This window comes from Pyxicephalus adspersus, chromosome 1 (assembly GCF_032062135.1).
Source record: "Pyxicephalus adspersus chromosome 1, UCB_Pads_2.0, whole genome shotgun sequence".
NCBI classification, from domain to species: Eukaryota; Metazoa; Chordata; class Amphibia; order Anura; family Pyxicephalidae; genus Pyxicephalus; species Pyxicephalus adspersus.
In genome coordinates this window covers 163,185,008-163,211,260 of record NC_092858.1, presented here as the reverse complement: position 1 = coordinate 163,211,260, position 26,253 = coordinate 163,185,008, and the positions used below count along the sequence as shown (strand labels likewise).

The 26,253-nt window shown below is 37.7% G+C and overlaps 1 protein-coding gene across 6 annotated transcripts in view; it reads left to right on the top strand.

Moving 5' to 3' along the window:
* Positions 1-26,253, top strand: part of GRIK1 (glutamate ionotropic receptor kainate type subunit 1) — a 228,898-nt gene that overhangs the window by 117,042 nt on the left and 85,603 nt on the right. For all 6 annotated transcript variants that reach the window (XM_072398109.1, XM_072398097.1, XM_072398115.1 and 3 more), the window contains exons 4-7: positions 9,120-9,301; positions 15,915-15,968; positions 17,313-17,486; positions 25,823-25,966. In XM_072398109.1, coding sequence (XP_072254210.1) covers positions 9,120-9,301; positions 15,915-15,968; positions 17,313-17,486; positions 25,823-25,966 — 554 coding nt within the window. The remainder of the gene's footprint in view (positions 1-9,119; positions 9,302-15,914; positions 15,969-17,312; positions 17,487-25,822; positions 25,967-26,253) is intronic.

Genomic DNA, 26,253 nt, shown 5'->3' with positions numbered 1-26,253 from the left:
AATTGCAGGAAATGTATCTGTCATTAAAAACAAAAATCGATAGAAATGAAAATGAAATTTGTGTGTTTGTGTGATTTTTCCAAACATTTATTTAAAAGGAAAAAAAATAAAATTACAAAGACCCAATCTGTTTATTTTTTTCTCCCTTTTTACAGATTAAAGTACTTTAGGTATTTTTGAGTTGGTTATGATGGGTCACTTAATTATGTCTTCCCTGTCCCCATGTTAAGTGTGTAACTAATGATGGTATAGGCTGAGGTCGAGGCAGGCAGCAAGCAAGAAAGGTCAGGGATAAGCCCAGGGTCAAGAACCAAAGATCAAGGAAATAGACACTGGTGACAAGGGGGCCACCGCAGACATAGGGGAACACAGGAAGTGACAGGAAGCACAGCTGACAATGGAGATAGGGGGATGACCGCAGACACAGGAACACTGGAACAGTACAAGGGAACAGGCAGGGAAACTGGGCAACTGGGAAACTGGACAACAAGGGGTTAACACAGGAGCTGGATAGAGAAAGCACTGAATTAAAAAGGTGGTGAGGAAATGCTCAGCAGAGCTAGGGGGCTCTGAACTAGTGGAAACATGTTGCACAAATGCAGAGTTCTGTGTTTGAGCCAGCTAGATAGCCAGGGATGATTAAGGGGCTTTTTCCTGATTGGCCAGCGGAAGGGCAAAACTAATTAAACCTGAAAGAACAAGTGCACCTGGGCTCAGAACTGCCTGCATGTGCAGGAGCAAGGAAAAGATAAGTGTGACGGTAACAAACTCATGACTCTTGTTTCCGACAGCATGAGGACACAGCATCATCTAGTGGTGTATCTGAGTATAAGTCAAGAAGATTGAGGAAAAAAAGAAGAATCTTAGTTTATACTCAAGTATATATGATAAATAGTCCCCGAGTTCTTCTTTAGTTGCATAGTCTGGTAGGTCTGCTTGTTTGTTTTCAATGGACGGAAAATGTCTCTGTGGATGTATAAATAATTTCAAGAAATTAAAATTCTTATTATGGCTTTCCCATCAAACATAAACTGGAATGCTTGCTTCTATACTTAGTATAAAGTTTCTAAAGGCAAGATTAACACTTCAAGATTTCACTTGCTTTAAATAATCAAAATTATTATTAGGTGAGTTTATAGATGGTTTTATATATCACGTTGTGAAACTGCTGAACCAATTGGAAATGTGTTATTTTTTTATCTTGGTGAAATCCTTAAAATATCCCAGCCAGGTGTTCAGTAAATCTATTTGCTGTACTGAGAATGGCTCCATGCATTGAGATGTTCATTTAGTGTATGTTTAGCCTAGTTAAAGATTTTCTCTGATACTTCTCTGCTAGCTTAAAAAAGATTTAAAGAGGAACTAAGCATTACGTTAAGGGGTTAGCTAGTCCACAATAAAATTAATTTGTTGCTTCTAACAACTTGGGCTATAGCAAAGAGTGTGCCCTATAACTGTTTTTCATTCTTTAATTTTAGAATTTACCTGCAGTTTCATCTGTTGGAATAGGTCTAGATTGCAATACAACCTTTAGAGTTGAGCTGTGAAATAATAAAATAATGCTCGTCTTCCCTGCACATGACACCCCCCCCCCACCCCCCACCCCGAGGTCTGAACCTGCGATGTAAGAGTGGGTGGGTTCTATTCAGAGAGACAACCTGCCCACCGCCCTGAGTCTGCAATTCCATACGGGAGACATGATCCGTGGTTCAGGCCGGTGCCCTCCCAGCGGGATTCTTCTCCTGACGCCGCAGGGGGCAGACCGGTCAGAGCCATGGACCATCACTAAAATTCTTTGCAAAATAGGAGTGGGCATGCGTGCCCATTCCTGAAAAAAGTGAGGGTACGGTGTTCCCACCCGTGCCTACCACACCTTGGTACAGAGTCAAGATAATAAAAAATTACCAAAGGACAGACTAAAGGGAGGGAGGTTCCAGGGTACTTTTAGGTTCTGACTAGAGTTCTACTTTGGGCTTATTTTGCCTTTCTAATGCTGCCATCACAAAAAAGATTTATATACAATATATATATATATATATATATATGTTTAGCCCATTCATGGCCACAGATCAATCTTCGCTTCATTGTTCCCTAATTCCCATTTCTGAGGTTTTGAAGATTTATTTACATTTACTATCCTGGTGACAACAGTTGTGCCAACCTCTTCTTAGAAAGTTGCCTTGAGGTTCTAATAAAATAAAATGGCATTACAGACTACCAAAGTGCATGACACACATTTAAACATGTCACTGTAGGGCAGCAGTGTAAACACAACCTAAACTTTCTCTATTCTATGTAAAGTGTAAAATGTGTTTGGGTTGGAACTACACATTAATATTAATCTTGCCAATTGCACAATACATCCATAATAAATAAGCCGGTTCTAGTTCTAGCTTTAAAATAAATCTATTCTTTTCTCCATACTTTCCTTTGCAGCCCTCATCACTCCTGAATTTTAATGCACTTTCATTGTTTTACCTTTCCTGTAAGAATGAAGAATGCCAGGCCGGAGTGCCACACTTTCACTAAGGGGAGCCATCTATTTTGCTTTGTTTACTGTGTTGTCCAAGACGTTCAAGAGTTCCTGGAACCCGATCAGATTAAATCATCTGGGCTAGTCCTGAATTAAAGAACTTTATTTGGTAGCTTTGGGTAGAAATCAATAAATAATTGTGCTGTTTCAATCCTGAAGCTAAATAGAGTAGATTGCTCGTTCCGGTCTAATCAAAAAAAGGCTATAATTTTACAAAAGGAAACTGCTGAATTCAACAATTTCAACAGCCAATTTTTTTTAACTGTTTTGTGATAGTATAGCTACTAATTTACAGTTTATATCTTTCACTGTTCAGATGTTCTCACTAGCCTATGTCCACTTACTCTACTGCAACACGGCCATTGATGGCAAAGTACATGCAGGAGCAAAGAGAACCCTTTTATTGCATATTAGAAGATGAGTTGTTTTTGCTCTGGGGTACTAAGGGTAATAGACGTACTAAAGACCTGGGATTTCATGTGTTCATTCAGCCAAAACAAGTTAGTTCTGGATAAGTATAAAATAAAGTAAGCCCTTAAGGCAGAACTCAAGCTCTTCATTCCACAATTGTGTGCAGGAGTTACATCATCCCTGCTTGCCCAATCTAGATGTCCGATGATCCAGCACACTAAAGGGTGGGAGGACAGGTGAGCGTAAAAAATTAAAATTGCAATCTGGCAGGTATGTTTGTTTTATTGCAGAAGCCACCTTATCTGTGCATTTTGCAAAAATGAACCTGCCTGGTGGCAGTTGTTTCTATTGAGTTCCACATTGCCAGTTCCATTTTTATGCAATCTGTTTCTGATTGGTTATACTACCTTCACATAATAGGAAGTAAGATATAGGGGAAATTGAAATTTTTGACAGTAGTCACTGGAACAGTTGACCTTGATTTTTCCTCCAATCCTTTTTTAGTGACAACTGAGAAAAGACTTACCAATACTTTTTATCTTGGTGACCGACAGAAAAAGTTAGTAGGGCAGCATTAAAAACCTGACAGCATTTTTTTTTTAACATAAATTGTTATAATATTTAAATTACCAACATGGAACAGGGTCTTAAAAAATGGAAAAGCCAAACATAGGGTTTGGATATTGTATAGAAATATACTGGATTAGAATTAAAGTATTGCATACAACGGAACACAATGCACAGTGAGGGGCCGAGGAGAAGATCCAGATGCTATGTTTTAGAAGCAAGAAGGGAACAATGTCTAATATCAGCTCTTTGAGAATGGGTAAAATGAGAAATAAAGTGGGTACTACATACATAAAGAGGGGGAAATGCTAAGCCTGATGTGATGAGTGGAATCTTCAAAGAGAAGAAGAGAAACTATGAAGTATAAGAAACGAAGCTGGAGAACGGACTGGGACTGGGTTCCATGCTTCCACTCGACCAATCATCCAAAAAAAAAGATTTTGGTGAATAGGGCCGGTGCAGAAAGCTCAGATATGAAACAATACAACATCAAAGTTAGTTGAATATGTAAATCTAATCAATGATTGCCATATACTGATAAGAGGTTCTGATACTTTTCTAATAAAAATTGAACATTTGGCTAAACCTGCGCTGAGGCAGTTTAATTCATAAAAATGCACTTTTTTCTAAAATGAATACTTATTATTCAAATTGTATGTGGAGTCCTCTAAAATGATTGTTAGCATGGATGGATGGATGCTGGATGAACGCCATAAGCTTTAGTTAGAACCCAAAGTCCCAATAGTCTGTAATTTAGACCAGACCTAATGGCTTGCATTAGATATTGCCTTGATTTCCAGATGCACTCAGTAACATATTTTAGTTTAAATGCTCCCAGTGTAAGAAAGGACAAACTCATTTTTATATTACTTTCACTTAAATGATTCAGGTTTAGGGTTGTATTTTGGATTAGAGCAGTCCTACAAGCCAATATTGAAAACTCGGCTGCAGGATGGTAAAATAATATGAAAACAGATTGTAAAATGAGTTAACAAAATCATTACTGGCGAAGAAAAAATTGTTTTTGTGCATTATTGGGAACTCTTCCCTTTGATATTAGTAGGGTATCCTCATGAGATGGAAAGTAGGGAACAGGACCTTTGGGGTAGGAAATGATGCTGAATTGCTACAGGTTCAGAGCAGTTCTTTTGGGATATTTCTTCTTTTTGTATTTTCCTATCCCAATACTACCTTTTCTTTTTCTTCCAGAGTCATAGGGACATACATAAGTGTGATGAAACCTCAACACAGCAAATTATATATTTGCCTTACTTTGTTCCTCCTTTTACCCTGATAAATATCCTGATTTAAATGATTATTATTTTCTGTTTGAATGACATAACTTTTGGGCCAGAGACATTGTGACTGGGTCCCTCTGTTTTCTATGAGATAATTAATAAGGTTAATTATTGCTTGTAGGAAGGGTTCGGACTTCTGAAACCAGGAAACTATGGTAGTGCCCACGTTTGATTCTGAGCCTACATGAGTGATAGCAGAGCCTTGGACAGTAAGGCTGGGGGAATGGAGCTAGATTATGCTGCACATTCTCCAGCAAGGAAATGAGGGTGATTTGCCGCAGTTTATAATGCACAGTGAAATTAGAAAAGGCTATTTTATTAAATAAGAAGGCCATGTACAACTGTGAAAGATGTAAAGTAACGATGGAGTTCAGCTTTAACAGAAGTATTCGCTCTTTATCCTAAACCAAGAAAACAACTTTTGGTATGTTGGCCTTTAAAACTAAACTCCAGTACAGCTATGTAGATGAAATATATATTTGTGAGTGGTTTTGCCTGCTAAATGATCACACAGTTCTATCACACAATGCAGCCCTGTCTGGAAGAGCAGTCCTGATGTTATTATAGGCAACCTCAGTGCCTGGCAAACCCTTTGTCTTGTGGTTGTGGCTCATTGTACTACAACAGATTATGGACCATTTGTATTCCTTTAGCAACAACAATGTAACTGCACGTTCAGCTGCAGCTCACTGCAATTGCAATATATCCCAATTCAAGTCAATGGAAGCATCTGGTCACTCAAGGACAGCCAGATGCTACATACTGGGCCTGATTTATGAAAGCTCTCCAAGGCTGGAGAGAATACACTTTCACCAGTGACGCTAAGTGGTCCAGCAATCCTGGAATGAATCTGGTCCAGGATTCAAAACATTTGCTAGCTAAAAAATCCATTCCAGGTTTGCTGGATCACCCAGCCACAACATGCAACTGAGTGCAAAGGCTTGCAAAAATCATCTTTGTTTAAAACAAAATTCATTACTTTATAGGATGTGTACTAATATACTACAATCCATGAAAAAAATTATTTGTGCTATTTAATAAAGTAGAGATGAATAAGTGAACCATAGTAACCAATCAGATTTCAGAACTCTTCTAAATAAAAAAGAATACTGATTGGTTGGCATGGATTTCATTATCCTTCATTGCCCTACATGTAAGAAATGTACCGCAGCAATATTTTCTTTTTTTTTTCTTTCCTATATGAGAAAAAGTAACAGACCGTAATCAAGAAACATCTTTTTCCCATTCTGTTTTATGAAATGCAGAATCTGAGGAACAAACATTTCAGGCAAGATCTATCTTTCAGACTCACAATTACAGAGATAAAGTCTACTGATTTGCATATAACACATATTTCCCCTCATTTGCATAAGACATTATGTAAACACCTGCTGCATAACTTTTTTTTTCTTCCTTTCGTTGGCAGATTAGCCCAATCTTCCATTCCATCAATGCGTGAAAAAGTACTTTTTGATAAAGTGCATCATTTCATGCTCACTGCAGTAACAGAACCCAAGCTAATGGATTTCATGCAGATTCTTACAGCTTTTTGCCAGCAGAAACAGATGCTGGCGACTGGAGTAAAAGCTATTAGAATTTCATGCACATCAATATCCAATAAGTTGATTAGTTGCTTGCCAATTTCTGTTCATTGGGTTGTATGGTATGTACAGAGATAGCAAGACCTGTTTACAAACTGATATATAGAAGCTGAGTCTGGAAGGGCTCCTCTGCAGCCACATGTGATTGGTGGTAATATGGTCTAAGGTCTTCGTGTGATTGGTGGTAATATGGTCTGAGGTCCTCATGTGATTGGTGGTAATATGGTCTGAGGTCTTCATGTGATTGGTACTAATATGGTCTGATGTCTTCATGTGATTGGTGGTAATATGATCTGAGGTCTTTGTATGATCGGTGGTAATATGGTCTGAGGTCTTCATGTGATTGGTGGTAATATGGTCTGAGCTCTTCATGTGATTGGTGGTAATATGATCTGAGGTCTTCGTATGATTGGTGGTAATATGGTCTGAGCTCTTCATGTGATTGGTGGTAATATGATCTGAGGTCTTCGTATGATCGGTGGTAATATGGTCTGAGCTCTTCATGTGATTGGTGGTAATATGGTCTGAGGTCTTCATGTGATTGGTGCTAATAGGTTCTGAGAAGAGCCAAGGTATTGTGTAGAGAAAATCAGGTTGCAGAAGGGCAATAGGTTGTCTGGGTCTACTGTATGAAAGATCTCTGCGTTCTGTAATATTTGGGAAGACAACCTGTTAAAGATAATGTTATCTATTTTATAAAATTTTTAAGAGTATTTAATATAACATTATTTTCTTTATTTTGTACAGTATATAAAGCAGTCAGAGTTTTATCAGTACAGCAGTATCCGTTTTCTTTGAAACTCTCTCTCCTACTAAAACTTGGTAATGTTACCTCAGTGCAAATCCTTTTTAACATAGGGGTACCCTTGAAATAAATGATAGGTCTTTGGGGAGCCGCTGCTATAATTACTATATACACAATCACATAGTTACATAAAGTTAGATAGTCCATCAAGTTCAACCACTAGGGAAATGATTATATCCCAGATAAAAACCCCATAGACATAGTTGTTTTAGAGGAAGGCAAAAAAAACTGCTTCAATGGTTCAACTGGTTCAATTTGCTCCAACAGAGGTAAAAAATTCCTGATCCCATGAAGCAATCGGATGTTCCCTCGAACAGTACATTTGTGTGTTGATCAGTGGGAAGAATACTTTTACATTTCTGTCCGTTTGGAAGAATGTCACCCTTAGAGATAGCCAAAGATAACATCGGTCAGTTAAAATGACCTAAGAGTCACAAATTGCTCATTGCTCAAGGAACCCCCAGCAATCTCCAGAGGAACCCTGGTTGAGAAACATTGCCTCAGATGGTCTTTGAAATAACATTTCTTGTTGTGGACCCATAACGAGATGCTGACGATTGCTTCGGAAGAAGGCGCAACTAATATTGAACTATTCAAGGCTTTTCGAATATCCTAATATCTTATCCCAAACATCGCAAGGCCAAATAAAAAATACTGTACAAACCACTAAAAGGTGTAGAACGTAGGTGTAGAAATGTGAATTTTATTTAATAAAATAAATAGTTCTGTATTTTGGAACCATTGATGTTCTTCTAAACTTGCAACTGACTCAAAGTACTTCTTAAGTGCCTTGAGGCCACTTCATATTTGAAAACTGCTTTGGTTAACAAAGTAGACTTTACACCACAACGTCAAATAAAAAAAGTATTCTGGGTCTCGCATTCATAATATTCAGACCTATTTGGGAAATTTAAATGTGATTAGTGATGCATCAATCAGAGGAAAAGAAAAAAGACAAGCTAACTGCACTTAGGAGAACTTTGTGGCAAATGCCAGCAATAAATAGAAAATTCAAATTAAAATGTATGTAAGCCTAGCAATAAACAGCATTTATTTGCCCCCTCTGGTCTGTTAAAGCAAAGCTAAACAAAAATGAATTATATTGCAGCTTACCTGCCCTTGTTTATGGTGTGCTTTTAATTTTATTAATAAACCAAAGGACCAAGTAGGAGAAGTTTGTTGTTAGAATTTTCAAAGCATTTTGGTATATTTAGTTGATGGAATGGACAGCAATTGCAGTGCATTTGGTAAAGCTTTTTGTTTGCAAACTCATTTAAAAGTTTAGCTACCAATAACTAAAGATGTTATATATGGTTGTGTAGTAATAAACATGCTTATCTTTAGTTTGCTATGGGATTTAAACCCGCTTGCTGAAAGCCAATTATAGCAAACCTTAAAACCGCTCTGTTAAAGACATAAAACTTGACAAAGGGTAAAACCCATTCCCTCTCTATCCAAAACTAAAAAAAAATAATGTTTAGCCTAAAGATACATTTTGATTTAACAATTTTCTAGATTAAATCTAAAGCTGATCCTACAGTAATCATACTTTTTTTTCTTGATTTTCAAAAAACCTTTCTTTAGACATTTTCCTTTAAACATTCCTCTTTGTTCTCCTTTCAGTCTAAGTGCAAAAGCTCAGCAATATGGTAGGAGCTGCATTTATTTTGTTTCAGTACCACAGAGCATAAAACACCCTTATAAAAGAACATAAAGTACTTTGAGATGCAAATGACTTGACTTGTTCTACAAGACCACATTAAAACTTGCACATAAACTTCCCAACTTTACTTTTCTAACAAAGGCAGCTAATTAGTTTGCATGGAGCTATCTGGAGCATCTTTACTATCTGGTTATAAGAATTTTACTGTCCAACTAATTTCATTCATTATTTTCTCCCTTAGGTTTAATCCGTCTGCAAGAACTCATCAAAGCTCCATCAAGATACAACATCAAAATAAAAATTCGCCAATTACCCTCAGGAAACAAGGATGCTCGTCCTTTGCTCAAAGAGATGAAGAAAGCCAAGGAATTCTATGTGATATTTGATTGCTCACATGAAACTGCAGCTGAAATTCTCAAACAGGTAAGCAGGCAACTTTTTAGTTTCGAGTCTTCAAAGTGGTGGTTCTGCCTACACATAGCACATCAAGGGGGAACTTTGCAATATGTTTTCCGCCTTTTAAGATTTTTGTAGTGAAACATTCTTTAGGATACCTTCATGATATTTTGGAGCCCCAACTTTTGTAGTTGGGTAGATACTGAATACTTTCAGGTCTGTTCATCTTACACTTGAGTCCAGTTTGAAATGCTTATGAGTTTCTTGGCAGACGCTTCTAAACTTTATCTAAGTAGCATTAAACTGTGTTCTAATTGACATGTATTTGGAAAAAAATGGAATTATGGTATGAACATGTCCATGTGTAGTGTAGAAGTCCTAAATCTTTTTGGTAGATCCAGTATCCATGAGTGTCCATTACAGCTTGATCTTTCCAAACAATGTACTTGGGTTGATCCAGGAAGAGGGCCAGGCAGCTTATATACAAACCCAGTCAGCATTCACATTAGAAGATATGGTAACATTCCGGAACTGAAGTTAAAAGATGTTTTAAAGACTTTAAAAGAATATAATACTAAAAATTTAGGGCAGACTGCTGTAGATATTGAGTGCAAGCACCTTTACATTCCTGCACCAGTCATCCCAACCTTTGTACCACATCCAAATGTTAGATCATTCTATTTTTATGTATTGAAAAATGGCCAAAGTAATGTGGCTTATACTAACTATACCACATCCAATAGCAGTTACAAATCTAATCTGTGAAATCTTCTGACATATTTTTGGAGCTGACTGCTGCCAGAACCCATCTGAAATCCATCAAACTTTATGACGTAGCACATCAACGCCACCAGGACCGCTTTCGTAAACTAATCTATCAATATGGGGACAAATGTCGGAAACTGTTAGCTAGTGGGCTACACCCGCGGATGTCAGCCACGTATGTTCTCTCCATACGCACAATAAAGGGAGAATTGTCCTCCATCCCTAGGGATATCCTGCAGACTTTTCACAAGTTCCACTCTGACCTATATTCAGTTCATCTCAATCAGACGGCCCCTGGCAACAGTAATAAGTAGTTACCCAATTATAATCCCTGTTCACTGAGGAAGAGGTCTCGGAGGATATCAAATCTACACCAGCAGGCAAAAGCCAGGTCCAGATGGGTTTACACTGCAGTTTTATAAACCTCATGCCCCCAAATCGTTCCCTTTTGTAACTAGAGTGTTTTCTTCTATTTCGACTGACACCTCCTTCCTGCCACAAGTTTAGAGGCTCATGTTACCGTCCTGCTGAAACCAGAAAAGGACCGCACACTGTGCTCAAATTACAGGCATATCTCCCTAATTAATGTAGTTATGAACATTTTCTTAAAATTGATAGCCAATAGCTCTCGCAGTACATGCTTTCCCTGATCCATAAGAAACAGGTGGGGTGTATACATTGGAGAGAGGCCAGGGATACCACCATTAAAACCATCCTGCTGACCCAATATGCAAAAACTTCAAAGCCCCCTATGTGTATGCTGTCAGTTGATGCCGAAAACGCTTTTGACAAGGTCAGCTGGGCCTTTATGTATGAGACACCAAGACAGGTGGAGCTGAGCCCCAGCATGGTTTCTAGAATCACCTAAATGTACACAATACTTCTCACCTAAATGTACACAATGCCAGTGAGTGCCAGCTCAACCAGCCAAAAAGCTAACTTGGTTTGCTCGAATATTGGGATCAGAACCGAACTGAATGTTGGATGTTTAGGCTGAATGCGCACAGCAACAGCAGCTTGGAATTGTTTATATATTTACTCCAATAAAGCTGCTTGGCATTGGCTAAAAGCATTTCAGATGTTTTGCAGTGTGCACTGCTCTTCAGACTAGACTTTACAAGCCGAACAAGGCCTACAAAAGATAATGCGCAGTTTGCACTGGTTACATCATTTACATCTTGCAGTTGTGATCTACAGCCTGAAGCAGCACGGACAAATCCCAAGGGAAAAGCTTGGCAGAGAACACACACGAGTACAGCTGAGCTAAATACGGGGTCATACCGAGTCCCCTGTGCTTTATTTCACAATGAATACATTATACAACAGAAGAAAGGACTTGTAGACCCCTGAGAGCATTGTCACACTACATCTATTCCCCTATCTCTGTTTTACTGCTAGAATTAGTTTACATAACAGAATAGAACTCCATTTCACCACTCTGCAAGGGTTACCTGTCTGCATCACTTGTGGGGTATGAAATCTCCTACATCATTATAAATACATATTGTCACTTAAATCCCATTTGTCGCATTGTTAAGTGCCTGCCCCATACAGTTACTAAGCAAGGCTTATCAAGGTTTTTGTCTCCAGCTTTCACAATGGAACCCTAATGGATGAGGATACTGAAAATATTCTTCCGAGGATTTCCTGGCTGGTAACAGGCTGTATGTGTTAATGAGTAATGGCACTAATTGTACTAATTGTGTTATTGCATTGGTGAGTAAAGCAGGGATTAGGTCAGTGATGGATTTTAGACTGAATTATTGTTATAAAGACTCAGGCTTTTATGGAATTCTTCTGAGACACATCCAAATGGATTCACACTTATGACTTTTTTTTTCATTGTACATTTTCCATTGAAATGTGCTCAGTAAATAAAACTGTAGTTCATTTACCTAGGGTTTCCATGATAACATGGGCTCAAGGGTCCTCTATATTTACTGAATGCTATCTGAACAAATAGTAGAATTGAAAACATGCAACGCCCGAAAGTATGAACTCTGCTGATTCCTCGGGTTTAGGTCTGACACCTAGATGGGACATTTTCTCACCTACAAACTATATGAGTTTCTCCCGGATAGACAATAATACTGTTATGATGTAATTGGTGTCTTAGCACCAGAGCAACACTCACTTCCATTGTGGTAATCATTTTGTAGAAGTTTTTTTCAGCTTCGGGAGGAACATAAAGACCTCTGTGTCCTTTTAGCGTGAAAGTCTTTAATCACATTTGAAGCTATCCACACCAACAGTTTCTCCTATTTTGTCATTATGTCATGCCTTTATATTGTACTTTTTTACCTCAAAGTTTAACTTAAGTCAAAACTTTTTTTTTTTAGTTTTAAACAGAGTAGACAAGTGTTAAAACCCATGTGACATCATTATTTCCTCCTGTGTCCCTACTAAGAAGAATAATGCAATATATTTTATTATTATTATTATTATTGTTATTATTAAAAATAATAATAAACAGTATTTATATAGTACCAACATATTACACAGTGCTGTACATTAAATAGGGGTTGCAAATGACAGACAGATACAGACAGTGACACAGGAGGAGGAGAGGACCCTGCCCTGAAGAGCTTACAATCTAGGAGGTGGGGGAAGTATCACACAATATACTGACATTAAGTATTTCAACAATTTAATTTTGTATACGTAGGCATATCTAGTTTAATCTTGCTTTATCTTTTTAATTTTCATGTTTCATTAGTTTTCTATGAGGTTATTATTGAGGTCATTATTTCAAAAATCTAGCAAAACCAATACCATATTTGGAATCTGTGCACTTTAATTTGTTAGGAAAGAAAATGTTTGTTGACCAGTGTAAAAGATTGTAGAGGAGAGAGTCAGGTTAGTAGAGTACCACTGAGGAGGTGGTTATAGTAGTCCAGATAAAATTGGCAGCACCTGAAAAAGTTCTGAATATGGGGGGTAAATGAGAGTGGAGAATCAAAGGTGACGTCAAAACAACATGTCTGAGGGAAGGGCTGAATAACAGTGGTAATAACCAATAAAAATTTATCCAGGGTAGATTTTGAATGTGGGGGGCAGGGGGAAATGATGAGTTCTGTTTTATCATGGTTTATTTTCAGAAATCTGCCAGCCATCAATGATAAGTGGGCATTAAACCTTATCCAGGATTGAGGGAGACAGGTCAGGGGTGGACAGATAGATCTGAGTGTCATCAGCATACAGATGGTACTCAAAAGCAGAAGAAAAGAGAAGGAGAAGGAGAAGGGAAAAGTTGCCTTGAGACCTAGCTCTGAGGAAGTCATTGGCCACTATGTAGTAAGAACTGTTTCAGTGGAATGGGCAGCTCGAATGCCAGACTGGAGTAGGTCAAGGAGAAAGTTTGTGTTCAGATAAATGGTGGGTCTTTTATAGACAAGGTGTTCAGGAAGTTTGGAAGCATATGGGAGAAGGGAGATAGAAGAGTAGCTAGAAAGTAGGGAGGGATCCACTGAGGGTTTCTTGGTGGCTGGGTGAAAAGGCAGTACAGGGTGGCAGCAGCAGAGGTTGTGTTGGAGTCCAAGTGACTACTTGGTGAAGATTCAATCCAAAAGCATAAGAGGGAAATATCTAGGGAGTCTAGTGCTGTGTCCAGTTTTGTTCATATTCCTGATTCAATTCCCTGGATAATTTCCATTGCACTTATAATTTGGCACGTGACCGTGAATAGTAATGCCTTTGGACCTTGATATGTCTGGACTGATGTCTTTTATAAGGTCATTGGGGCATCTAGCAATACCAAATCAAATATTGAAGCATACATGTTTTTTTCATAATCAGATTCATATAGACTAAAAAAAAGGCTAAAAAGGCTGCCTGCGTAATGCTGCAGATTTCTGAAAGGAGATCCCCAAATGGACAACCAAAGCAAAATGTTCATGTCATTAAGACAGTAATAGGGCCACCCGAAGAAGGAGACACCTCCTTTACATGCCAGAAAACAGAGGACATCACATGATCATTGAAAAGGGTGGAGGGGAGCACCTTAATTCCTTGAAATCAGTTTTATCAGAGCAACTTTTCAGAATACAGTGGATATTCCCTGTAATTCATACATTTAATTTTAATTTTCAAGATACACGTCTTGTTTTAAATCCTGACACTTTTTTTCCATCATTCTGTGAAACGCCTTAGATAAATTATTTGGAGAACAAATTAGTCGTGTTGGAAACAAAAGCCCAGTGTCACCCTTAATGTCTATTCCTGCCGGCAATGGAAGGCGGTGTTCTATTTTTTGTTTTTTTAATTTTTTTTTTTTGTCTGGAGCCATTTAAAGCAATAATCATATTAAATGAATGAACAGAGACAAAACATTTCTTATTTTTAGCTCCTATTGGCTTGCTTCATTTTTTTTTCTTTTGGCATTGAAGCCGGCTCACAGAACTTCTTTTATCAAATGAAGAGTCTGAATTGGATGTGTATTCTTCCCTCTCACTGATTTCAAAGCAGATCCCTTCCCTTTATGGAATTATTGTGACAGGCGGCAACTTACCATCGCTGTGGCTTTAATTAACAGAACAAAACCGCTGATTGAATTTACAAAGCTGAATAGATTTTCTCTGTAATTCTCTTGTTAAAGAATTATTTCACTGACTGCCTCCTAGTTGGGTGTTAGGTATTCAGGAGAGCAGCCTACTGCATGGTGGAGATTGATTATATAATAGGTTAGATCGTCCCTGTATAAAATATTGACATAGTTAAAAGTATGCCCAAAGAACATTCAAACACACAGAAAAATACTTAAATAAAATACAGGAAATGGACATATTTTTACTAGGAGATTTGTTAACTATATACCGCTAGACAGTGAGGCTTTGTTCAGACGGGCGGTGAGGTTGTGGTGTTGTTGCCACCTTCTAATGCCCCTCAATTGGTTCCTTAGGTGAAAGGCTACATGTAACATCCCACCTGTGACAACCTTTTGAGAATAAATAGGAAAGGCAGTGAGCAGTTCAGTACCGCTCCAAATGTGCAAGCGCTGGTTCTTTGAGAAACAGAATAGTAGTGCCAGTGACTTAATGTCCGGTGCAATAGCAGCCCCTGGGAGCCGCCAAAAAACAGGCCTTCCTTGAACATGAATCTAGCTGAACAGTCAACCAAGTATAGCTCTTCCCATGGTGGAAGGGGGCAGCAAAGCAACATCTAATTGAAATATATATTTGAAAAAATTGCTCATCACATACAGAGATTTTAGAAATTGTTTGTAAATACACATGCAATTGATTTAGAATGTATAGCCTTATCTATCTAATATAAAGAAAACATGTTGGCTGAAGGTACACTTAAAATTTAGGGGGGAGGTGGATAATATTTACTGGTTATCGAAACCTAAAGGTAAAAATGTAATATATGACAGCTTACAAGTCCTTAGCTGATGTAGTGACATTAGCTTTCATTAGGGTTTTTTTCATCAAGCGAATCGTTCCCTTAACACACTTCCTTAGGTTCCTTTTCTTAGGTTGGCAATGCTCACTTTACTATGTCAATGGAGAGGAAGCATTGTTACCCTGTGAACTACATACTCCAAAAACAGAAGATTTAATTAATTGAGGTTAAAATATAGGCAGAACATGCACAACATTAAAATCACCATGCTTCCCAGTCTAGCATAGTCTATACCCCCCCCCCCCCACCACCACCACAACCATAGCACCATAGCAATAGAATGTCTAAATTTTCTCAAAATGTCTCCATTCCAGAAAAACTATTTTACATACTTTTCTGATTGTCCTAAAATTGTCTAAATAGGTTTCTTCTTATAGGTCCTATGAAATGTTTCTTTTATAGAGATTCCTGATGTTCCTGTAATAATAGTTCAACAAGTACCTAACCTTGTTATCTTTTTTTTTTTTTTTTTTAGATTCTTGCTATGGGAATGATGACTGAATATTATCACTACTTCTTTACAACAATGGTAAGAGGACTACTACTGCTGTGATATTATGTTTTATATAATGATTTTATTCTTGGATATACGGAGAGGCAGGGGGACATTCAGACTTGAAGCCTTAATATTGTATAAAAACATATAGTTCAGGGTGTATGTACTTTTTGAGTTTTGCTCAAAAGCACTGCATGGAGCAGCCACTAAACTTTATGGAATTTTTGTATTTCCAACATCTTTTGCAGCCCAAAAGTCCATAGTCATAGTAGGAGTTTACAGTTTATTGCCCCTACCATAGTTATATATCATTAGCAGAATTGTCAGATTTGAAGCACTGTTGGCAACCCGGAGGTCTTACAGTTTCACAGTACAGTCCAGTACATTTCAATTTGCTAACTGAATTGCAGAGCTAATTTCTTTCTATGGCAGTGCATCTGTATGTGCATCTTCAATAGTGTTTACCAGTGTAGTTAAATTAAGAGATAGGGCCCATTTCAAAGATAAGTTCAGGTTTAATAAAAAGTTCCCCTTAGCCTAATCTAAGATAACCCTACCCAGCCTAGGTGCCAACTTACCCCTATCCTTTGGCATTGACCTCCCATATTGTTTACATACATTTTCCAGATGTCTACTCTATACTGCACATGCCTATCCAACTTCATAAATAAAGTAATGGGGTCTTACTGAAAGATTATGGGTGCAACCTATCTGCTTGTTTGCAGGCAGTACTGAGAAGTCTTCTGAATGAAGGATGTAAAAACAATGGTGGCCACTACCTACATTAGGTTGGGGTCATGGGCAAGGAAAGGTTTTTATTTTAACCTGAACTTGTCTATGAAAGGTTTTCATGCATAGATCCTTTATGCTAAAAATCTTTGCAATCTTTTGTCCCTGGCTCTCCGCAGCTACAAGCTTTAGCATAAGCATTAACTTCGTCATCCATCCCCTGTACCATGAATTCATTACCATCTGAAAATACCCATAGCTATAAGACAATATCTGCACACTTTCCACGCAGCTCTTTAAATCTAAAATATGTTATACTCTCCAACCCTCCAATTAGTATGCCTGGTCTTCTTCTGGGTTCAGCTTTTTATTCATTTTCATTGGCTGGCCCAGGTTTTCATGAACTTCACATGAATATGGGCATTACCATTTCCATAGATAAAGGCCAAAGGCATGCAATAATTTTTTTATTGCTTTATTAGGCACATATACACCATGCATTAAAAGAATGCATGTTTGAACAACATTGCTACTACGGAATATGATCATTTTTTAGTATCTTTAGTTAAAAGACCACTGCTAAAACAATTAATGTATTCTCATTTTTGTAGCATTGACATGTGATGTATGTTGTTTCCTCTCTACCAGGACCTGTTTGCCCTGGACCTTGAGCCATACAGATACAGTGGTGTGAATATGACCGGATTCCGCCTTCTGAACATTGACAATCCTCAGGTTTCATCAGTAGTTGATAAATGGTCGATGGAACGTCTGCAAGCACCCCCCAAACCAGAGACTGGCCTTCTAGATGGAATGATGACTGTGAGTGGAAATAAAATGGATATAAAAGATGTCTATTTGTGTGTTGTAGCAGCAACTGATGCACGTTTTGCTGAGCTGGGGCCCTTTGAATGTAGTTTTACATCCAACAACTCTACAGTGGTCATTTCTATTATTTTTTTTAAACACTTTTATATTTTTAAATTGATGCCTTATATTTTTAAAACTAATAATATTTTTTTTAAACATTTAAAACATGATACAATGTGTCACCATGGATTTTTTAAGCTCCCCATGCCGCCAATGATTAAGTAGCAATAAGTAGCTATAGCGATATATATTATGTGCACCTTTTTCATATAAGGACCTGTACATTGGACCATCTCAGTTTTAATAGACTGAATAAATAAGCACTCTTGTTGAACAAATTCACTACGTATAATGTTTAATATACTAAATTAGTGGTACAATTAATTGCAAAGATTTTTACAGGTATATTAAATCTTTTGTTATTACAAAGCATAGTTTACAAACATCCTTTCAAAGGTCATTTTTTGACAGCAGTAGATGCAGATGATCCTGCAGTAGTCTGCAAATCCCAGCTGTCATCCCTACAGCCAGCAAATGCCATTAAGAGGGGGCGCGATGGGGTTGGGTTAGCAGCGGGAAAGGGGAACACGGCATACTGTTTATACCTTGTTTTTTGGGCATACTAACAGTGTTCTCCCCGGTCCCTTTTAGTCAGTTGCACCACCTGGCATTTTTCAGTACCTACCTGACTGTTTTGGGTTGGTTAATCAAAAATTTGATCACAATACAGGGGCCACCACACACCTACAGCTTCTTCCCACCCAGCTAAAAAAAATTCTGGGGTAAATACGGTAAATTTTGTTAACGAAAAAAGAAAAAGAAAGTGTATTTTAAAAAGTAAAACAATAAATAAAATGAACGCTTTGACCCTTAACCCCCCATTTTACATTAAATGCTAGAACCATGTAACACTGGCAATTGTGCTGTGATTGACAACTCACCAGCCATAGCTTGCAGAATTACCGAAATGCAACTGTTACCTCTAGAATGAATTTGCTTTTTTGCTGTCTAAACCACGTCAGAATCTTGAAGGAGCAGCTGAGAAGCGACATGCTGTTAGCAGGTAATGAGAGAGGGATGCCATAATAGAAGTTGAGTGAACTTTTAACATACTGGTCAGATGCAGACCTTTAATTTCCTCAGTATCTCCAGGAACTTTATGTTACAGGGTGATAATGCTCTGTCCACATATCCTAACTTTGCTCCTGTAATGCCACCTCTACAGTATTGAGGTATTGCCGCCAATTGTTCAAGTATTGGGGAAGAGGTGCTTATAGTGAGTGGCTTGATGAAATGGGCTCTGTTGAAGGCCACCATACTCATGCCTGTGTAGAATATAAATATGTCTACCTGAAAGCAGCACATGGACATGAGTAGCAATGTCATCAAGACCTGGGCCACTATGCCACAACTGTTTCCATCACTAATGCAGTCTGGGGGTTCCAAAATTTGAAGGGGGTCATATTTAGGATGCTGTGTTGATACAGCCCTAATACTTCTATTATTTAGTAGTTAACCATTTTCCAGCAATCCTGCCCCTTGTACAAGGCTATATATAAATCTTTACGGCTTGTTGTCACCTCACCGTTTTATAGAGCCATCTGTAATGCTCAAATGAAAAAGAAAAGCACAGTTCCAACAATACACAGGACAGAGCCTAATATAGAAATTGCCATGACATTAATATTGCTGCACCAGCTATATTTCCAGTTTACAAACTGATTAATAATCCAGAGCATCTGGTGGTGCACGGTGATAATGAAGATTTAGATTTACACCACTGTCTGATGGCCTGCTCTCCTAATAAATACTGTGCTTTTATACAATTACAGATAAGAATTATTATATGCTGTTAATATTATGCCCATTGTTTTTATTGTCCATGCAACAGTAAAAATTATAAATTATATAATTGTAAAAATGATAAACTATATCCCCTTCTATATATAAAATCCTTAAAACGAATATTCCTTTATGCCACCGAGGCTGCCCATCCTAATGGAATAGTATGATGTTTTGAAGAGGAAACACTACCTGGAAAAGTTGAAGCTTTCCTTGATTGTTTGCCCATAAAAAAACATGGGGAGTGTTCTTAGTTTAAATTGAAGTAGCCCCCCCTAAAAAAACAAAACATACAATTCCAAAAGCAGCAGAGCTTTTATTCAACAATGGGGGTTATTTAAAAAACAAATTTAGGCCGTTCACTGAATTAAAACTCTGCAGGGGATAAGTCACTTAGTTTAATGAATGTGGTGATAGTTGATGTTGCAAAAAATACCCAATATCATGCAAGGTTGAAGTCAGCAGAACTTTATCTCATTTATCCCATTCCCACCCAGTTTTCTATGCTCTGGTTACAGGTGTGTAGCTGCAGAAGCTTCTTATAGGTTCCTATAAGACCAATGTATTGAGGTGGGAGAAGCTCAACAGACATCCTTTTTGAAGTTCATGGAAAGCAAATTCAGATGACAGCTCAATATAACCACAATAAAAAATACTTTTATGAAACCCTTCGGGAATATACTTTAGAGGCATCCCTATGGTATGATAAGCTACTCAAGAGTCATATAGGAGACTGTGGCAAGCTACATAGTAGAATACCCTAAACCTCTTTGTAAATCTACGTGGGAGACAATCTTATAGATCCCCATGAAAATCTACTCTAAAGACAGCTTTATAGACTCCTATGGGAAGTTTCTCAGGAAACAACTCTATAGATCCCATAGGCAGATACATGTAAAACAACTCTATACAACCCTGCAGGTTGCTACATATAAAGACAACTCTGTAGAAACATTAGAGAAGTTACTTGGGGGTCATGGATCCCCCTGAGTAGATACTTAGGAGACAGCCCAAGAGAAACCTTTGAGAAGCTATTTAGGAGAAACGCTTTAGAAGCTCTTTGGAAATGTACACATACTTATAGAACCCTATGAAACTACAAGTAAGAGAGACCTAGAACAATATGGGTCATAGGAGACAGCCCTATAGAACTTTAAGGGAAGGTGATTAGGTGGTCTAGGTTTGGTTAGTAAAGAGTAGAGGAAAAATATTAAATGCACTCATCCTGAATTTCCTAAAATTTGCCATGCAGGATTTATTAGAAAAGATCTGTTTTAAGATAACCATTGAAGTTGCCATTGCGTACCTTTCATTCTACAAGTCTACTTTCTGAGTCTTTGTCCTGGAAAAAGCATAAAGATGAGAAGCTCAGACTTTGATTTCACTTGGTGCAAACTTGCCATATTTGGGTTTCCCTTAGCAGAAATTTCTATAAAAGTAGCTGCCCTGCAATGATGTGATGCGATTCAGCTCCTTTGAAAATAATCTTTTTAACAATGTTTTTTCTGTGGCAAAACACATGCGTTTTACTAAAGAAATACATAAATTACGAATGGACTCTTAACCTCAGTGTGTGTAGCTCCCATGTAAGGAAAATCATATTCTCGTCTTAAATGGCAAACAAAAGATGGATATTTATATCCACTGATAAGATCATTTACTTGTAAATCTGGGATCTAATGAGTCTGCATTTCATATATGTAGATATCTCCTCCTCAAAGAATTGTTGGAATAAATAGGCAACATATTACCGTTATTATTATGACTGTTATAAATGAAAAGGGCTAAATGCTGTTTGCCCTAGATCATCTATATATACTCTGTTTAGTGTTTGTCCTATGTAGCTGCCTTCAGTGCATCTAAAAGCAGGGAAATGGGAACCTAATGATGCATTATATAAAAAAATCACCTTTTTTGTGAAATTGTATGGCTTTCTATGCCTCCTATTTTCATATAAAGTATTATCTGTGATGTTTTCATTAACATCTATCGAATGATAGTGTCACATGTGCTAGATACAAAGAAGCTTGAAGAAAGTGAATGGGTAATGAAGTATGGAGAGATATTCTACATTAAATTCTTAAAGGACAGCTCAGGGCAAAATACATAACAAATAAAAGAGATAGAGATATAAAAAAGCTGTTGGAATAGCTAATCATTCATGTTATGGGTATGCTGTTTGATAGTTTAGATTTATATCTGAATTTTTCAAAAGTCAAAATTGGGCAAATTTAATTGTAAACAAAATTCTATCATTATTTTATATCATTTTGTATTGATATAGCATGGGTCAATACACAGTCTTAGAGTCATGTCATAATTGTCCAAATAAGCACCAGTTTGGAAGGAAAGCCAATCAACCTACCAGTGTGTTTTTAAGAACATACGGACGTCATGCAGAAAGTGTCCACTTAGCCACTACTCAAAATTCAGCTCAAAACTCAAGATCTAACAAATCTGAAATAGGTTTCTAAAAACTCATTTGATATTAGTTGCCAAATGATTTGATCCCAGACCAGATTCACTCTAGGTTTGCAGGATCACCCAGGATCTCCCATCATAGGCTATCTTCTCCAGTCTTGGAGAACTTTAATAAATCAGGACCAATGTGTATACATAAAAGGAAGTTCTAAAGTCCTAGATCTACACCCCCCCCCCCCCATTCAGACCTCATGAGTTTATTGCTAAGGTGTTTTGGTATTTTATGTATATGATACTTTAGCTCATAGCTTACAAGCTTCAATGACCTACTAAGTAAAGCCCTGAGTTGAAAACACAAACATGTTGCAGCACTGCTAGGTTGGAACCTTGAATCTGTATCTAAATATGAACTTAGAGTACAATCATTTCAGTAGCATTAGAGTACCTGGTTACCTCTCCTGTGCAGACAATGAGAGTGGTCATTGCTAGTGAAAATAAACTCTAGTACTTAAAAAGGACCTAAACTAAACCCTAGAACTCAATAAGGAACGGAAACCTATACACAAATTAGGCAGACCGAGGACAAATGGCTGGTTACCAGTATTGCCTGTGGTCTCCTTGCAGCTGATCGTTTTATCTGGACTGACTTATAATGTCTTATCGTGCATGTCTCTGTGTCAAGGTGAACATCTTAGTGGAGATATAGGGCACTGCTTCATTACAGCTATTCTACGGATAACAAATTATGGGGGAATAATGCAAGTGAGGTTTAGAAAGCATGTATGAAGTATATATAAAGCAAAATCAGACAGATCTCTGGACTAGGAAAACAGTGAGCAGCACAGTACTTATAAAACCAAATCTCTTTCTAAATTTGTTAAGACTGGCAGCCATTGGCAACAATGTCTATATTCACACTGCAGATATAAAGCTATGGGGATTAAAGCATTTTCAGCTGGCATTCAAAACGATTACATGTTTGAAGCTTTTGTACAATTATTATTTGTAGACGTTATATTGCATATCTTCACTTTTTGAGTTCAGGTCTGTAAGGCAAAAACAAACATGGAAGACGCAACTAGCTCCTATCTGCTCCTCTTCACTACTCTATTAACATTATACTCATTGAAAACTACAAAGTTGCCCTCTCCATTCCTCCAATAACCCCGGTGTCTTGCTTGTTCATACCTGTTTCCATGGACTTCTTTGGGACTTCTCAAGAGTTTCTCTTTGGAACTCCCATTGTTCCATTAGGTTTACCCACACATTCATCATGAAAAGGCCCTCAAAACACAACTTTCAACTAAAATATTATTAGTAAAAAATAAATACAGCTAATAAATAAACTTATCCCAGCTTTTAGTGGTTATTACAAACTATACATAAAAACAAGCTTTCTGAAACATTACCACACACTGAACTGATTACAACCATATATATCTAAAAGGAACATAAAAAGGACTCTAGATTTCCTTTTGATCATAGTATGTAATACAGGTGCCAGCTGTGGCTTCTTCAGTGTAACTAATAGTTTTTGTTTTATTTTCACCTTCCAGTCTCAAGCTAAAGGTGTGATTTGATGGCGCTGTATTCAACCTTGATTACAAAGCCCTGTAGCTACTCTTTCTTTTTTATTTACCCGTGTCTTGCTGGTAGAAGCTATTTTAATTTAACGTCTGCTTTGTTGACAAGCTGAAGTCCAGTTGTATATTTATCAAACTGCTGTGACTTCCAGTATTATATTTATAGCCCACTGATGTAATATACAACCTTGACAACAAGACCAGCGCAATAACATAACCAGCTGACTTTCTGAATAACTGTCAGTGCTGGAAGGACAGAATGTCTCTGTGATCTGTTGTACTCTTTGAGTTTTGTACTACGTGATAGTTTTTAGTGCTTTGTTGCAATACTGTTTTCTAAAAGGCCAACTTAACCCAATATATTTGTAAATCAGTCATGCTCTGTTTTTCAAAGAGCTAGGGAATCCATTTATAACAAACAGCAGATATTGCTATCAGCTCTTCACTATGGTTCTGATCTATCTCAAAGACTGGAGAAGATTAATATGGGAAAAACTGATTGATCCAGAAAAGGTTTAGGAATCTAAATTCCCCCCTTAAATATTAGTGTCATTTATTGTTCCTTAGAAAAATTCCAAAAATAAAAAATACACACACTATGGGAGAATTATCAGGGTGATTGTCATTTTCATTGTGTGCTAGAAAGGGAACACAACTAATGCAAAGAAGTGTTTAAAAACTGATCATTTACCAGTGCCTGCCTAAACCTTTATTCCAGTTGCATTTAAGAAGGTTTCTCCATCAGAGGGTGATTTCATGAGTGTCATTTATTGGCTGTAGCACATAAACTACTGCAAAATCTACCTGGTTATTGGGCTGTTCGGGGGTTAATACCAGATGCTTGGTCCACCCCATGGGCTTGCATGAGACACTAATCTAGAATACACAATGTGGCCAAAGGTTTGTGGACTTTTCAAAGTTTGAAGACCTGATTATCACTACTATATGAGTTTGTTTTACATCCAGTTTAAAAGCAAGGGCATATTATGGGATGGTCCACTCTTTGTGGCCTTACCAGCCTTAACTCTTCTATGGAGGCTTTCCACAAGATTTTGTCTATGGGAATTTGTGCCAATTCAGCCACTCCCAATCCTAAAGGTTTGAAATCAGGGCTCTGTGCTGAGCACTCAAATTCCTCCATATCATGTGTCTTTAGAGTGCTGGCTTTGTACACAACGGGAACTGCCATGCTGCAACATAAAAGGGCCTTACTTTATTTGTTGATACAAAGATACAATAAGTCTAGAAATATTTTGTATGCTCTAGCATTAACAGTACCTGTTACACACATAGTTACATAGTAGGTTAGGTTGAAAAAAGACTTAAGTCCATCAAGTTCAACCACTAGGGAAATAAACTTATCCCAGATATTAAACCCTATAAGACATAGTTGGTCCAGAGGAAGGCAAAAAAAACCTGGTACAATTTGCTTCAACAGTGGAAAAAAAATCCTTCCTGAGTCCATGAGGCAATCATATGTTCCCTGTTCCAACAGTCACTGTTGTTTTTACTTTAAAGCCTTAATATCCAAAAATATTTTGTGCTTCTAGAAAAACATCCAGCTTTTTCTTTAAGCGATCTATAGTAGTTGCTGAAACTACTTCCGAAGGGCGCAGATTCCACATTTTCACAGACCTTACAGTGAAGAATCCCTTCCTTATCCGGAGCTTAAACTTCTTTTCCTGCAGATGCAAGGAGTGCCCTCTTGTTCTTTGTAATGATCTCAAAGTGAATAATGGGGAAGAAAGTTCTCTATATGGACCATTTGTATATTTATACAGGGTGATCATATCCCCCCTTATACGTCTCTTCTCAAGGTCACACATCGGTCTAAGTAGTGAATAATGGTAATGGGTCACACACTTCCCCATACTCAGAAATACTGCATATGCTACTTACCTTCCCTGGATTATTACAATATTGAGGGAGTACAGGGAATTGTGGGGACTAGCAATAAAATTGACATTTTGCTTGCTCTGACATGGTTTCTTTTTAGTTGAAGGAATTGTAGGTGAAAGTTGGATTTTCTACATAACAGCCAAGCATTTTGTTGTCTGATTTTTGGTGTAAGGAATTCAAATATTAAAAAAGCCTGTCTAGATTTTTCAGTTCTCATCTAGAAACATAAACCTCTTTTGCAAAGAGGAGTTACCAAAAAATATCTATTGCAGTGTTCTCCCCAGCCCCTTTAAGCTGGGTAAACCACCCATCACTTTTCAGTAACCACCTAGCCTTTATATGATGGTTATCAAAAGCTAGGTCACATTACAGGGTCCCCTACCCAACTACAGTTTCTTCCTTCCAGCCTAAAAAAATTCTGGGGAGAATACTGCAGGTAATAATAGACTTTCCACCAACTGGGAGTGTCATGAGAGACAGAAGCAGCTTTGATCAGTCTTGAGTATTATAATAAAATGTAGTCTGTCTATGTCTCCAATACAGACAGATGCAGCCTTGATGTACGATGCTGTCTACATGGTCGCAGTCGCCATCCAACGAGCTACACAGATGACTGTCAGCTCTCTTCAGTGCCATCGGCATAAACCCTGGAGATTTGGGCCCCGATTCATGAATATCATCAAGGAAGTAAGTCAGCCAGGTTTCCCTTGTCCTAAAGTTGAGTGTACTTTATTTTTTCAGACATATTTCCCTTGTCGTAAAGTGGAGTGTAACATTTTTCTATTAAAGCACAATAAACTACACATGGGCACCCTAATTTACATACATTGAGCATGCGTGGGAGTTATATCATCCCCATCTATCCAATTAAGAGACTGCAGACTCAAAACTATGAAGAAGACCAGGTAAAAATGAAAGATTTGACTGTCAGGTCTACAATATATATGCCTAATACTGCCAATGAACACCTGGCC